This window comes from Trematosphaeria pertusa (genome assembly GCF_010094035.1).
Source record: "Trematosphaeria pertusa strain CBS 122368 unplaced genomic scaffold BU26scaffold_9, whole genome shotgun sequence".
NCBI classification, from domain to species: Eukaryota; Fungi; Ascomycota; class Dothideomycetes; order Pleosporales; family Trematosphaeriaceae; genus Trematosphaeria; species Trematosphaeria pertusa.
In genome coordinates, this window is record NW_022987220.1 from 191,608 (window position 1) to 205,407 (window position 13,800).

The window sequence follows — 13,800 nt, forward strand, 5'->3', positions numbered from 1 at the left end:
CAGCGTTCCGACATCGTGGGAAGAGGCGTTGTGACAGGGGCTGTCAAACCTGGCTTGGTGAGCTAGTTTTGCGGGGTGCAGCCGCTCCGGGAGATCATACAAGGGGCCTGCGACGAAAGAAGTTACATGGCTGCCAAGAACAGGTGATGCGCCATTTTCAAGGCTCGAAACGGATGCTAGAGGGGAAATCATGGGAAAATCCGATGGGGTCTATACAGTGGAGAAGGCCGAAACGGGGAAAGGCGTGACTGGGGCGATCGCTGTTTCGGTAGGAGAAGCAATCTCAAGCTTTGGACGTAGCAAAGCACCGCGCGGTTCTTGGAGTTTGTTTTCGCCTCTTGCAGTTTGCTTACTCGCGTACGTCCGTCATTGCGTGTCTGTCGTTTCGCGCTCCGTGAGCCCTCGTCTCGTTTACATGGTGGAAGGGTAGAAGTAGCCTTTCTCTTCGAGTCGTCGTCATTTCCAGCCAGAGTATTTGTCAACTGCGCGTGGCCGTTCGGTATTGACCTCACGCGTGCGGTCTTTCTCTTAGATGGGCACACGGCAGGAATCGTTTAGCTGAGGACCTTAGAACTGAAGAACGGAAAGCGCCAAGAGTCACGGGAATCGACACGCAATGGAAGGACTGGTTTTCAGATTTTGAAGGACCAGACCAAATAGGACAACCTCTTTTCAATTTTGACATGAGGTAGGGTCGCAATTTGAGCTTGAGTTGCGATGTTGGGAAGAGTGACGTCAGAGCGACGTTGTTCGTGCTTCGCGATATCGACGGAGTATCTGTAGATGGCATCAGTGTTCGTCGGCGCGTACTCTCCCTCAATCCGATTTCCTAGAGTTCGAAATTCGATACTATGGCTCCAGTCGAGAATTCCAGCAACTCGAGAAACATCATCGTCTCGGGCGGCGCTCGCGGCATCGGTCGAGCTCTGGCTCGTTACTTCCTCGAAGCTGGCCACCGTGTCTACATTTTCGACATCCAGGAAGAAGAGCTAGAATATCTCAAGAAGGTACACCTTAAGAAATACGATGATGACGGGAAGTTGGAGGTGGACACGTGCAATCTCCGGGACGTAAAGGAGATTCGATCAAAGGTCCAAGCCGCGGCCAAGTTCTTCGGCGGCCGTATCGACGTCCTGGTCAACAACGCAAGCATTGCGTCGCCATACTGGAAAGACGGGAAGACGATGGAGGACCGGGAAACCTTGGAGCAATGGCAGGCGTACATCGAGACGAATCTCACGAGCCCATTCGCCATGAGCCAGGCCTGTATCCCGTACATGAAAACCGAGCAGCGAGATGCCGTGTCCGGAGCGCAGAAGATCCACGGTGCCGGTCCATGCATTATCCACATTGGCTCCTTCCGAGCTCATCAGAGCGATCCGAATCAGGAGGGGTATGCCGCGAGCAAGGCAGGCCAGCTGGGCCTGATGCACGCAATGGCAATCAGCCTAGGTCATATGGGCATTCGCGTGAACCTCGTGGCTCCTGGAAGGATCAAGGCTGCCCATGAGAGCAAGGAGGGCGATGAGAGGGGCGAGGATTGGGAAGGCCAAATTGCGGAGAAGGATGTCGAAGATCATCCAACGAACCGCGCTGGAAGGCCAAAGGACATTGCGGACGCTTGCATGTACCTGATGGACGCGGGTTTCGTAACAGGAGTAAGTGTTTGATCGCTCGTCGTTCGTTGACCATTGCTAATGCCTCTTGTAGCAAGACATCACGGTCGATGGAGGAGCCTTGCGAAAGAAGTAACGAGCCTTTCGTAGGTTTCAATAGCGACATCAAGTTTCAGGCATGGAGGCGATTCGATGGAAAGGAGAGCCTCAAGTGGCGGACACATAGATGATAGAAAGGGACCCTAGGCTGTCTAGGTCGGGGTGCTAGCCTTCGATGATGCACTAGTACGAAAACGTGGCTTTTACCGAGGTCTCCCCCGACTTTGCACCTTCCCATCACGACTTCCAAGTCCACTATCGTGAAAACGTCCAGGCACATAAAAAAAATCAAACTAGGACGTATCTTTTCACGTGCCTGCTCATGTCCGCAAATCGTGCCAACGCCCCCAAAATCCCAATTCCGCGTCAGAGCAGTATCGTACGACCCAGTAAGCGTTGCTCTCCCGCCCAGCGGGCTCCGCCGTTCGGTGGGGTGAGAACTTCGCTCGGGTCTCACCACCACGGCCATGTAGCAAAATGATATCAGACGACCCACGCCGACTTCTCCCATTCCCTCTCCCGCCCCTATCCAATAGCAATTCGCCGTTACCCAGGCTCACACGATACGCTGGGCAAGAGGAAGGCGGCCGTGGGAAAGTCAACCCGATGTTCTGCGCCGACTCCCCTGATGCGATCACGCTATGCGGGGGATAGTTTCGGTCGGGCGCCACCGAATTAGCAGTTCGTGATTTTTTGGCTGCTTGTAGAGGAGTCGTACAAAAGGCAAGTGTGTTTCCGCTTCCTTGTTTCTTCCCCGTTCCACGGTCATCAAGCATCGGCAGCAATCTACGACTCCCTACTCCGCCAACAAGCCATATCCACGTCCTTCGACCCAAGTACCGGGACACGGGCATATACAGTGCAGCAGCACAGCTTATCGCATCTACCGAACCACCGCAGCCCCGCATCGGTTGAATCCATTCGAGACACATACACCGTCCACCCTTACCACATCACATCTAATCAACATGCCCATGACACCGAAGTCTTTCTGGCCCGCCCTCGCCGGCTTTCTTGGTGCGTTCCTATCTACCCACCTGCAATATCTCCAAGGCGATGCTAACCAGGATCCAGCCCTCTCCTTCACATACACGGCCGTCGTCGCTCGAGGCGAAGGCAACACCATCGACGCCGCCCGGAAACGGTGGCAAGACCAGAAGAAGCGCGGAGACGCCGCCATGAGCGCCGCTGGCTCGAAGTGGCTCGAGGAGCACAAGCATGAATAGCCAAATTTCATCGGCGACTCTGCTCTGTCGATATTACATCGGGATCGGGCCTAGATTGGCAGTCATGGCATTTTGCATTGCATCATGGAGTAAGGCGTTTATAGGAATTAGGTTGGCGCGATTGTGCGCATTTACCAGATACCTGAGCTTGGTTGGCGAAGGTGTTTAGAGGAGCAAATTCTTAATTTGCATTCCAGATAGGCATTGCTTCTTAAATCCAACTGCCTTTTACCACATTCTCGTAAATGATTCGCCCATGCTCTCGTCTCGTGGATGAAGCCGGGCATGCCCCATCCCGCCCTACCTGTGCAGCACTGTACGAGCCTGCGCCTGAACAAGCTCCGAAAGACATGAAAGTAAAGGCATTGCCCGGGGAGAGTTGACTGAGTAACGAGAATAAGGGAAGGAGGACGTTAGAGAAAATGACGCCGGGAAAGGAAGCATATAAAAGAGCGATACCCACCCCTAGAGAAGCTATGCGCTACGCGCCACCAGGCGCCGCTTCTCCTGGCCCTAGGCCACGTGTAGGAAAGTGCCTTTGGACCGAAATGCCAGATCAATCAGCAATGTCCTCTCAATGTCCATCCGCAGTTTCAAATTACGGCTACACGTTTGCTGCTCGGCGCTCAATCTTCAAGCATGCCATGGCGCACTAGATGTATACCTCCGCTAAAACTGGCGCACGCAGTTCTCACGCGGGGGAAGTAACTGTCGGACTGCGATCCTTCAAGGCCGGCTAGGGCGCTAAAGCATCGTCCGCTCGAAGCGGCGACTGACGGGCACGTAAGGGAAGGTGACCCCGAACGAAGGGGTCGTGTGCGGCACGGTCATATCGTTGAAAGTTCAGGAGGAACGAGCGAAACGATCTGTGTGTCTAGTAAGTTTGCGCACTGTTGTTGGTTACCTTACATTACGGGAGAATGAGCTCTGAAACATGGGCGCCCATTGCTGAGTCTCCTATCACCCCATTATCCATATAATCTATCCCTAAGCCCGCTGGAGTGAACGTTGAGGGGTCCGAGAAGATCTTGCGTTGATTGTCGAACCCGTTATCGAGGAGTTCCGTGGGGCAAGACTCTGCGCAAGAGGGCGGCGTGGCAAGAACAGTAGGCCGCTCGTACCGTAAGCTAAATGAGATGAGGGTATGCTAAGATGGCAGCAACGGATTAAAGGCAGTGTAGAATGTACGGAACAAGCGATGCTTGGGCGCCGACTGGGTCTCTCGTGCTAATGTCTTCGGAATGGGGCCTAGATGTCAGTCACAGCATGCGCAAAAACGAATGCTGCACTCAAGTCAGCTAGGTAGGGTAAGATGGGAGAAGGGGTTTGCTGTTTTCTTGCGTTGCGAGCCATCGAATGAACGGACAGAACCTGTCACCGCGTCAGGGAAGCAGCCGGCAGTGGAAAGGGACCCACCACGCCTAACACGAAACCTCACTCATATACAAACCCATGCTTGTAAGTATTGGCCGTGATATTGTGCGGGCCAGGACGATATACAGGAAAGCCGATGGTCAAACCATCTACAAGTCCTAAGACTATTAGCACCCCCAACATCCCCGGCCTCGCTCATCGGTACCGTAGCCGCTGGAGACAGGCTGTCCGCGATATCCTACTGAGAATGTAAGATCTGACCAGAAAGGCCCCGCAGAACATACCAGCGACCAAGAAAACACTTTTACCCCATCAAGCCGGAGACGGCTCCCTGAATCCATCACGTCCTCCTCCATCATGGTCGAGAATGAAATCCGAAAACAGACCACCAAACCAGCCCCAGAGAACCACCTCTCCTTAGCCGACCGATATCCATCCTCAGGAAAGACCAGCGAACTAGTCATGCATTCCACCACAAACACCAGACACCATAACCGAACTCCCGACCGTCCGCATTCCATCCACTACCAATGAAACCTCCCATGAAGAAAGAAAACACCTCCGGCAGTTGACAGCTCGCAGACATGGCAGCGCATGCAAATAGAAAAACATACGTACCGTGCGGGTTCGGCCCAGTGCCTCAAAACTTGCTCGCGGCAGCACCGAAGAGCGAGTTGTAGATCTTGTCGACAACATAGGAGGCGCGGAGCATGCGGAGGTTGAAGATGCGACCGTTGAGACCCTGAAGAGCCTTCTCGCCGCCGGAAACCGAGTCGAACTTGACGTAGATCTCGCCTTCACTGTTTGCGTCAACAGAGATGTGGACGACCTTGCCGTATTTCTTGTTGCACTCCGCCTTGATCTCCTCCTCAAGACCCTTAATCCACTTTTCACCGTAGACCTTGTGCTCCCTATCTATTGTTAGCACAAATGGAGCGACAAGGAAAACCTACTCACTCCTCGGAATCGAAGGCGTTCTCGATCTTGATGCACTTCGAAGCCATGGGCTTGTCAACAACAGGAGCCCGGGCCTTGGCAACAGGCTGAGCATCCTTCTTCGTCGGCACGTCAATCTCGTTGCGTGCAAGATTCATCATAAGCTTGTTGCGGTCAACCTGCTTGAAGTTCACACCGGCCATGTCAGTATCATCGAGAGCAGAGGCGCCACTGATACCGCGATCATCTCTACCGTGGGCACGGTCGAAGACGCCGCCTGAACCACCAGCATAGGCACCTCGACCACCGGCTCCGCTAAAGGCCGATCCTTGGTAGGTTGCCGCCTGCTGTGGAAAATTGCGGAGGAGGTGGGCGGTCGACTCATTTGTGAACTTGTCGTTACCGAGGCCAACGCGGATCTGGCGACCAGCAAGCTCAAACCCATTCATGTCGGTGAGAGCCTTCTTTGCGTCATTAGGGTCGACGAACCTATCGTGATGTTAGCATTCGTCATAGAGCGACACATCGACACTTACTGTACGAATCCATAACCCTTGGAACGAGCCGGGTTCTCTTGGTCACGTTGCAGGGTGACTTGCTCGAGCTCACCGAATGGCTCGAAGATCTGTTTAAGATCATCCTCGGTAACGCTGAAATGAATGTTCCCAACGTAGAGGCGATGGAAGGGAGCGCCAGGGTTGTTAGTGCCCGGTACAGGGCCTTCGCCAACAGCGCGGGAAGCGCGATTCTTCTCGGCCTCGGCAAGCTGGGCGATGATCGGTACTCCTTTGAGCCTCTGGCCAGTCAGCTCTAGAGCCTTAGCGACGGATTCCTCCTCTTTGAACTCGACGTAGCCGACACTAGACAGCGTTAACGGTAGCACACGGCGTGGGATGGGATACTTACCCTTTGGATCGACCAGTGACCCTATCTGTGACAATCTGCGCCTCAACGACAGGTCCAACCGCCTCGAAGAAGGATCGAAGGTGACGCTGCTCGGCACGCTGGGAGATCTGCTGCACGAAGATGGTGCGCTTGTCGCGGTCATCCTCGGTAGCTTGCGGGGTAGGAGTGCGGGTGCGACGAGCAGGTCCTCCTCGGCGATCCACATAGCCGCGGTCTCGGCGGCGATCGCCGGAGCGGTCTCGACGGCGGTCATCACGACGGTCGTCGCGATCACGGCGCGGGGAGCGGGATCGAGTCCGCGCACTGCCCATGTAGTAATCACCGCCTCGGTCGCGGTCCCTACGGACCCGATAGCGGTCTCGCGAGTTGCTACGGCGGTACCTATCTTCATCATCATCCGTGTCAGCATCCTTCCTTGAGCGAGGCCGGCTTCCGTCTCTTCGCCGACTATCTCTATCTCGGCTGCTAGGCCGTTCACCATTAGACTCACGATGTCGATCACGCTCTCGGTCTCGATGTTGGGGGCGGCGCTCGCGCTCACGGTCACGGTCACGCCGGTCTCGGTCGTAGCGGCCCGAGCGATCTCGGTCGCGGTCGTCGCGGCGGTCAGAATTGCGGGCGTCGTCGGAGCCAGAAGACACGCGCTTGCGAGCCTTGTCCTCCTGCGCCATCGACATGGCCACCTCGTCGAGGAAGTTCTCGACCTTCTGGGCGGTCTCCATGGTCATGGTGGTAGCAGATACTAGTTGCAGATAAGTTGTGTGGGAATCGGCGCACTGCGGGGTGTCAGGTAGCAGGTGAGTGCTGGCGATGGCGAAGAGCGACTCTCAAGTAGGACTTTATCGATCGGCGAGCAGACGCGACAGCGGTCACGGCGTACCTAGGTAGGCAACGCGGCGCGACGGATTGACTGTCCTGAGGCGTATGCGCTCACGAAATTGGGAGTTTGAGTGCGACTCTGTTGATGTGGGTGTTGTGGTGAGGTGAAGCGGAGCAGAGGAGGCAGGCGCGAGCTTTTGAAAAGGCTCGGCTAGCCGAGGGTCCGTGCACTAGCTTGGCAATCACGTGAAACATACGTGACCTCGCCCAGAAGAGGGCCCGTGGATGAACTCAGTTGGGGACTTCTAGAAGGAAGGGCAAACGGACCTACCATTTGCGAGTATGCGCAAAACGGTATGATAGTTTGGAACCGAGGGCAGGTAGCCACCAGAACACTTCGGCGGAAGTGAGGATGCTGTCAGTCTGCAGCTATCACCTTGACAAATCCATAGTCTCGTAGAGAAGCCTTTCCCATCCCTAACAGTCTGGGGGTATTGAGAGTAAGAAGGCGCATTACATTAATATAGGTGGTATCGTAGAGGAGCTTTCCAACGCACCCACCAATTTCCCAAACACCGCCCGAGTACTCGTACAAAGCCATCTGCAACGCCTCCTAAATACCTGTGTACGTGCCGCATCATCAACTATAGACACTGCAGGAGTCCACACCTTCTCAATTGGTCTTAATAACCTTCGGCGCACTCATCTCCAGCTCCGTCCCAAACACCCAATCCCAGAACCGACTCGTAACCCCAAACCCATTCTGGTAATCCGCAAAGTGGTGCTTGAGGTGATACTTCTTTAGCTCTCGATACCACGCGGGCAGATTGCGGTGATGTAAGAAGTAGTGCGTCATGTCATAGCAGATGTATCCGAAGATACCGCCGCAGTAGACGGTGACGGCCGCGTACCAGTTGTAGAAGAAGATTGTGTGCGCAAGCTTCCAGAAGGGCGTCGCGAGCACGAGGAAGAGGGTCGGCGGCATGACGAGCCGGTATTTGTCCATGGGTAGGTAGTGGTGGATGCCGTGGAGGAGGAAGTGCGCCGTGATGCCTACGCGGTTGTCGGGAAGGTAGCTAGTATCCCGTTAGCATCCATTACTCTCCAATGCCACAGAGATAACTTACTAGTCCAAATGAAACAAACACCTATGCAGCACGTACTCCACCAGCGTCCAAATAGCGACTCCCGTCCACCAATACGCTGTAGCCTGCACCACGCCCAGACTCCTCACGCTCAACAGCGTCCCATACGCCACAGGCGGCAGCCACAGCGTAGGCACAACCCACCACGGTGTCTTGCTCAACGGCTCGAGGAAATTGCCAAACAGCGGCGCCGAGTCTCCGCCCCTATAATGCCTTGGCCGATGCACCTGCTCGAGGTAGAAGTCCTTCTGGAACCCGCCATTCCAGACCTGCATGAACAAGGGCCGCGAGAGGTCGAGGAACTTGTGTGTCTGGTAGTCTGTCGTGACGTCCGTTTCCTTTGAGAGATCATCCTCCGACGACATTCCCGTCGCTTCGTACAGCGGTTTCTGCCCTCCATTCATAGCCATGTCATTAAGCTCCTTCCTCCCCTCCTCACTCGGCGGCAGCGGCACAATCTCCGCCGGCTTCCCACTCTTCGCCGCGCCGTTCAGAATCTCCTCGCTCGGACAGAAGCCAATCAAGCTCTCATCCAGGATCTCGTACGCCGCTTCGCTGTGCAAATGCGACACCTCATCCTGCATGATCGCACCCACGTCTTTCCCGCCATGCTCGAGTATCAGGTCGCCGCCACCAGGGTGGTCCGACAGGAACGACGTCACGTCGTAGACTTTGGTGCCGATCGTGACATAGCATGATTGCTCGGTGTTGTGCGCGCGGACATCGGCGGTCGGGATGGTCGGGAGCGTGCGGGCAGGCATGTTGGGCGGCGGCGCTGGATAGACGGCTGAGGGTTCCGGTGGAGGCAATTCTTTCTCCCGTGTAGGTCGCTAGAGGTAGTCTGGTAGAGAGGGTCTAGTAATATATCCGACGCAGAGCTTGGTTGTTGGAGGCCGCGGAAAGAAAACGCAGATAGAGTACCTGCAGCACCGAAAACTTGCTCGAAACAGGCGGCGGAAGACGCGGATGGACCGAAGCCGCACACAACAATCTGACGGCAAGTAGAGACACGCGAAAACACGCGACGAGAGGAAAGGAACGAGGAGAGAGGCGAAGGGAAGACGAAGGGAGAGTGTCAGGAGACAACGAGCAACGATGTTCAATCTTCCTGGCCTCGCCAAGCGCCCTGCCTATCCCGTGCGATCTCGCTCAAATCTCACCACATTCTCGCCACTAGCTCGCCATGGAGATGCTGTTTCCCCGTCTTCCGAAATTCGCTTTCCTCACGTAAAGGGGACGACGCGTGACTTCCACGCTAAGTCCAGAGAAAGGGGGTTGACGTTATCGATAGCATTCATCGCGACTGTTCGTGCGCTGCTCAACCCCACCTCTTCCCAATAATCCATGGCTTAACCACGGTCCAGCACGTATCTTGTGTTACGTTAACAGCACGACATCCACGGGCCCTAGTCCCGTCCCGTCTGTCCTTGTGTCACCTTTCTAGAAGCCCAAGCGAAGCCCTTCAACCATAAAGCCTCCCTTCCCAAACCTTGCCCCGTCCGTTACAGCCAACGGCAAGGATACTCTCTCCCCGGTACATATATTAACATGACGGCATTATAGGGTACATGGTGGCAAGTACCTACCCTTAACCCGGCCGATGGTCGACCGGTTTCCACGCTCCACATGCCGTGGATTTTAAAGTTTAGATATTGTTTAGAACGTGATAGCAAAGACGAGTCTTCTCCAATCCGGTGTGCAGCTTCCCTCCACACTCAGTCTAGCCGACGTACCTCCTTCACCGTTCGCTGTCTCAAGTGCGCGCTTGGCGTCCACCATTAATCCTTCTCTGTTAAGATCTTCCCCCATCAGAAAGTAGAAGGTGCAGTAGTGGCAGAATTCAAGGAAAGCCGACGAATGCATGACCCTTTAGCCTTTTAACTTTCCGCGGGCATGTCGAGCGAGGAGGATTAAGAGAGGTTGTTAATGCGAATCCAATCCAATCGATGCGCTGGCAAGCGGTTAAAAAGGGCGCTGCGTTGGGGAAGGATGGATGCAGGCATGCAAGCGGCCGAGCAGGGGAAGGATTTAATCATTATTTTCCGGAGCCGATCCGGTATATGCGTCATCACATATAGGGTGCGTAAGACGCGGACTAGACGAATAAGCACTGTCCAAGTACCTACGAAGCCTTGTCATTTCTATCTACGCCCCCTTCGCGACGACATTGTCCTCGTGGCTCATGAATCATGAGAAGGTATCTAGGGGATGGGGCGTCCCATCCTTGCCTATAACAACGCCTAGGAGTCATGAAACCAAAACCTTTTCCTTCTATAAGCGAACGAACCATGAGCGTACTGTTACATCCAAACGAAGCGTGACGACTCCAAATGAAAAAAAGAAGGCCCCTACATGCAAGCATCCCAGATGTGTGCAGTGCGTAGAACCGGCTCCCCCTCCTCTCCAATGCAAGCCCCGCTCCCGGATATCGATGCTTCCATGACAGCGAGTGACTGATGCCGAATAATGCAAATGCGAGCGAATGACAAGAAAGGAACACGCAATGCAACAAACATGCTGAATCCACCAAAATACGCCCTCCACATCCCAAACGGAAAATCTCAGAGATGCAGCAAAGAAAAGCCGGCCAAATGCAATGCATGCCAATCCTCCACTTTTTTGTGTGTCGCCGAATCAGGCAGGCGTTCATCGCAATCCACCTTGGCGGTACCCTTTCCTTTCCGCCGAAGATTCATAGTACCAATGAAAGATATACTTCAGGTCAGATCTCCAAACAACTGATCCTCGTATCAATAGCGCGATATCGGAGTCATTCAATTGCCTTGCATCCAGCATGGTGCGCCAGAGTCCTGCGCGGCGCCTTGGAAGTCGTAGTCCGTCGCCAGCCCGAAAGGTGTCTCCAACATATCCGGCAAATTCGTATCCCACATCATGTCGTCCCAGAAACCGCTCAAGTTGGTCATTGCATTCGGATCGTTGCCCCATGCGCCAACTACACCGGGATTCATGGACAGGTTACCAACGTCTGGGACCGCGTTGTAGTCGTAGGCGCCCTCCATGCCTCGCATGTTGTTCGCGAACTGTGGTGTGGGTGATTGCTGCTGAAGTTGGGGTTGTTGTCGAGGCTGTTCAAGCTGGCCCGGACTCGAGGCCTGGATCTTGTATGCTTGGTAGAGCTTCGATATCGCGTCCTTGCTGCGCTTCGCTGCAATGCTCCAAGGCTTGCTCCGTTCGAAGAAGGTGAGTGCAGTCTCGATGCTAGCGCACCATTTCTCTGTTTCTTCAGGCATGCTGGCGTCGCTGAAGAGAGACACGAGCGGGACCATGCAGGCTTGGAATGCGAACCAGACAGCGTTCCAGCCAGAGATCAAGTCTGGTAGACATTCATTCGAGATATCTTCGATCGTCTTGGCGGCCACGATACGACATTTGCCAATAGCAACCTTCTCTTCTGCGCTCAAGCCGGTAAACGGACAACGCCGCAGTGCTGCAACGAGGAGGACGGGCCTATGCAGCACGATGCGGATGTTCTGGAAGCGCCACTTCATTACGAAGCGCACGCGGCGGAGGAAGTCAGGGCAGGGTTCGTTCATGTTGGAGAGTATGGCAGGCAGTTCATCGTGCCACTTGATGATTTCTGCATCATATGCCGCTGTTTCGGAGGGCGGGAGAAGCGGTGACTCGACAAGGCGGTCCTGGATCTTTGTAGCGAGCTGGCAGAATTCCGATGCGTGGATCAGAGGCAGGATTTTGAGCTGCTCGAGATACTGTGGGCTGTTAGGTTGCGGGATCATACTGGCCTGAGATTCTGTCAGTGGCAGCTATAATATCAATAAAAGCACCAACGCACCGACTTCGTGGTCCCAGGTCGAAGGACAGTAATCGAAGGACCCATTCGCCCTAGAGAAGGCCTGCCTGTCGTAGTCGAAGCCCAAGCATCGAGGCAGAACAAGCTCCACCATATCCGTCTCCGCATCTCAGGGGATATGGAGTCTTCCTCGCCAGGCGCCATGATGTTGAGATGCCTGTTTACATCACTCTTCGACGCTTCCGAGTACTCTCGGTGCAAGCCCAAAGCAGTAGCCATCCGAAGCGTACCGCCCATAAGCGAATGCGCTTCATTCGGCCGGTTCAGATAGTGCATGTAGTACCCACTCATGATGGCTAGAGCCTGCAGCACCTCAAGATTGCCGCTGCCGAACGACTCCAACGTCAGGTGTTGCCGTGAGCGGTTGAAGTAGACGTAGTGTACCTCATTGTCTGCTGTTGACGATGCGAGAGATCCTAAAGCAAAAACCATGTTCAGCAGCGCCAGCCAGGGCGAATCCTTCCGATCGCCGTACAGGTAGGTCGACCAGAATTTGTGCTCCTCAATCAGGGGAAAGAAGGGATGCACGCAATCAAAATAGCTCTCGATGAGTTCTCGACCTTGGGCCTGCGGTGGTAGCGCATCCGGTCTATCGTCGGCGAGCTCGGGTGGCGGAGATCCTGCTCGACTGGGGAGTACTGTTTCGGAGCTGTTGTGGGCGATGAGCGGCTTCGCTTGAGGCGCACATCTCACAATGACCTTCAGTGCTGCCGTGATGGAGGAGATGCCAACGTAGGAGGACATGCGGTCGAGGGACATGGAAAGGCCGTTGACATCGTCTGAGATGCCCTGCACCCGAACCTGGTGCTTGCGAGTCTCGTCCCAGAAGGGGTCTTCTGGAGGAGCCTGCTCCAGGGCCTCGAGGCTCTGAGCGCCATCCGAGCCATGGCTGATTTCTGAGATGGCCTGCGGTTCCCCCGTTGACGGAGACGTTGTTTGGGCGGGGCCCGGGGAGGAGAGTGCCAGCTCTAGGAGTTCCTCTCGCGGTAACGAGACCAGAGTATCGAGCTCCTTGGCCGGGTACAGCTTCGCCAGCACGGTCCGGTACTGCTCGATGTTGGTCGACAGCTTGTCGACCAGCCTGTCTCGCTTTCAGCACGCGTCGTCTTCAGCATGGTGCAGACGGCTTACTTCCTGCTCGGGACGACCCTCTGCGCCGGCTTCGAGTAGCCGCAGGCCTCGGGATGCTGGTACCACTGGCACTGGCCGCACGGCTGCATGCCGTCACAGCGGATCTTCCGGCGCCTGCACTCGACGCAGGCGTTGCTCGTGGATATGCGGCGCGAGCCTGCTGCGCGCGTGGGCTTGCCGGCGGTACCATCGCCCTCGGCGCCGGGCGACCGCAGGCCCGCCGACGACTGGAAGGTGTGGAACATGCTGGCTCACGTGTCCCCGCCGGACTGTAGAGCAACGACACCGATGAGAGGGAGACGGTTTGGGGGGCCCGCAGCGCTCACGGACAAGGTGCGTCGGCAGGCATGAACGCTGGCGCGGTACCGGGAAAGAACGACGAGGAGGTGACGTTGTTGCGGCAAGAGCCCACAACCAGACGATGCGAAAGAGAAGGAACGACGCAGCAGAAAAACGAGGACGCTCAAGTGGACGCGCAGGGTGATATAGCAGGCGGCGGCGGCGAGCAGCAGCAGCGGCGCGAGACGCAGGCACGCTTCTTCCAGTCTGTTCAGGCTGCAGATTGGCACGCTGCCCGGTCGACGGTGGGCATGCCAGTGTCCTGTATGTACGCACTGTCGGTCGTGAAGAGGACCCCAGCCGCCGGTCTCCAGCAGCGCGATGCTAAAGTACTCGCGGACGAGCCCCCGCATTATTGGCCTCCCGGATGATAGGCTCTT

General features: G+C 55.6%; 6 protein-coding genes across 6 annotated transcripts; 3 read left to right on the top strand and 3 right to left on the bottom strand.

Moving 5' to 3' along the window:
- Positions 1–808: 808 nt before the first annotated feature.
- On the top strand, positions 809–1,752 carry BU26DRAFT_486490 (short chain alcohol dehydrogenase; the record flags this gene model as incomplete). Its single annotated transcript, XM_033825919.1, has 2 exons — positions 809–1,658; positions 1,711–1,752. Exons 1-2 carry the CDS (start codon positions 852–854, stop codon positions 1,750–1,752), a joined length of 849 nt encoding a protein of 282 aa, XP_033682065.1. The 5' UTR covers positions 809–851.
- Positions 1,753–2,191: 439 nt separating this feature from the next.
- On the top strand, positions 2,192–3,188 carry BU26DRAFT_520332 (uncharacterized protein). The gene is made up of 2 exons (XM_033829269.1): positions 2,192–2,732; positions 2,790–3,188. The coding sequence occupies exons 1-2, from the start codon at positions 2,684–2,686 to the stop codon at positions 2,939–2,941; spliced, it is 201 nt and encodes a 66-aa protein (XP_033682066.1). The 5' UTR covers positions 2,192–2,683; the 3' UTR covers positions 2,942–3,188.
- A 1,767-nt stretch (positions 3,189–4,955) lies between these two features.
- BU26DRAFT_429296 (splicing factor, CC1-like protein) lies at positions 4,956–6,828 on the bottom strand (the record flags this gene model as incomplete). The annotated part of the gene is made up of 4 exons (XM_033823824.1): positions 4,956–5,226; positions 5,273–5,740; positions 5,788–6,111; positions 6,158–6,828. The coding sequence occupies 4 exons, from the start codon at positions 6,826–6,828 to the stop codon at positions 4,956–4,958; spliced, it is 1,734 nt and encodes a 577-aa protein (XP_033682067.1).
- Positions 6,829–7,542: 714 nt separating this feature from the next.
- Positions 7,543–9,049, bottom strand: BU26DRAFT_341023 (Inositolphosphorylceramide-B hydroxylase). Its single transcript, XM_033822309.1, has 2 exons — positions 8,104–9,049; positions 7,543–8,052 (listed from the first exon to the last, which is right to left on the bottom strand). Exons 1-2 carry the CDS (start codon positions 8,880–8,882, stop codon positions 7,650–7,652), a joined length of 1,182 nt encoding a protein of 393 aa, XP_033682068.1. The 5' UTR covers positions 8,883–9,049; the 3' UTR covers positions 7,543–7,649.
- Positions 9,050–10,233: 1,184 nt separating this feature from the next.
- BU26DRAFT_341050 (uncharacterized protein) lies at positions 10,234–10,729 on the top strand. Its single transcript, XM_033822311.1, has one exon. The coding sequence runs from the start codon at positions 10,304–10,306 to the stop codon at positions 10,562–10,564; it is 261 nt and encodes an 86-aa protein (XP_033682069.1). The 5' UTR covers positions 10,234–10,303; the 3' UTR covers positions 10,565–10,729.
- On the bottom strand, positions 10,730–13,549 carry BU26DRAFT_341049 (uncharacterized protein). Its single transcript, XM_033822310.1, has 3 exons — positions 13,082–13,549; positions 11,933–13,031; positions 10,730–11,882 (listed from the first exon to the last, which is right to left on the bottom strand). Exons 1-3 carry the CDS (start codon positions 13,324–13,326, stop codon positions 10,896–10,898), a joined length of 2,331 nt encoding a protein of 776 aa, XP_033682070.1. The 5' UTR covers positions 13,327–13,549; the 3' UTR covers positions 10,730–10,895.
- Between the last annotated feature and the right edge of the window lie 251 nt (positions 13,550–13,800).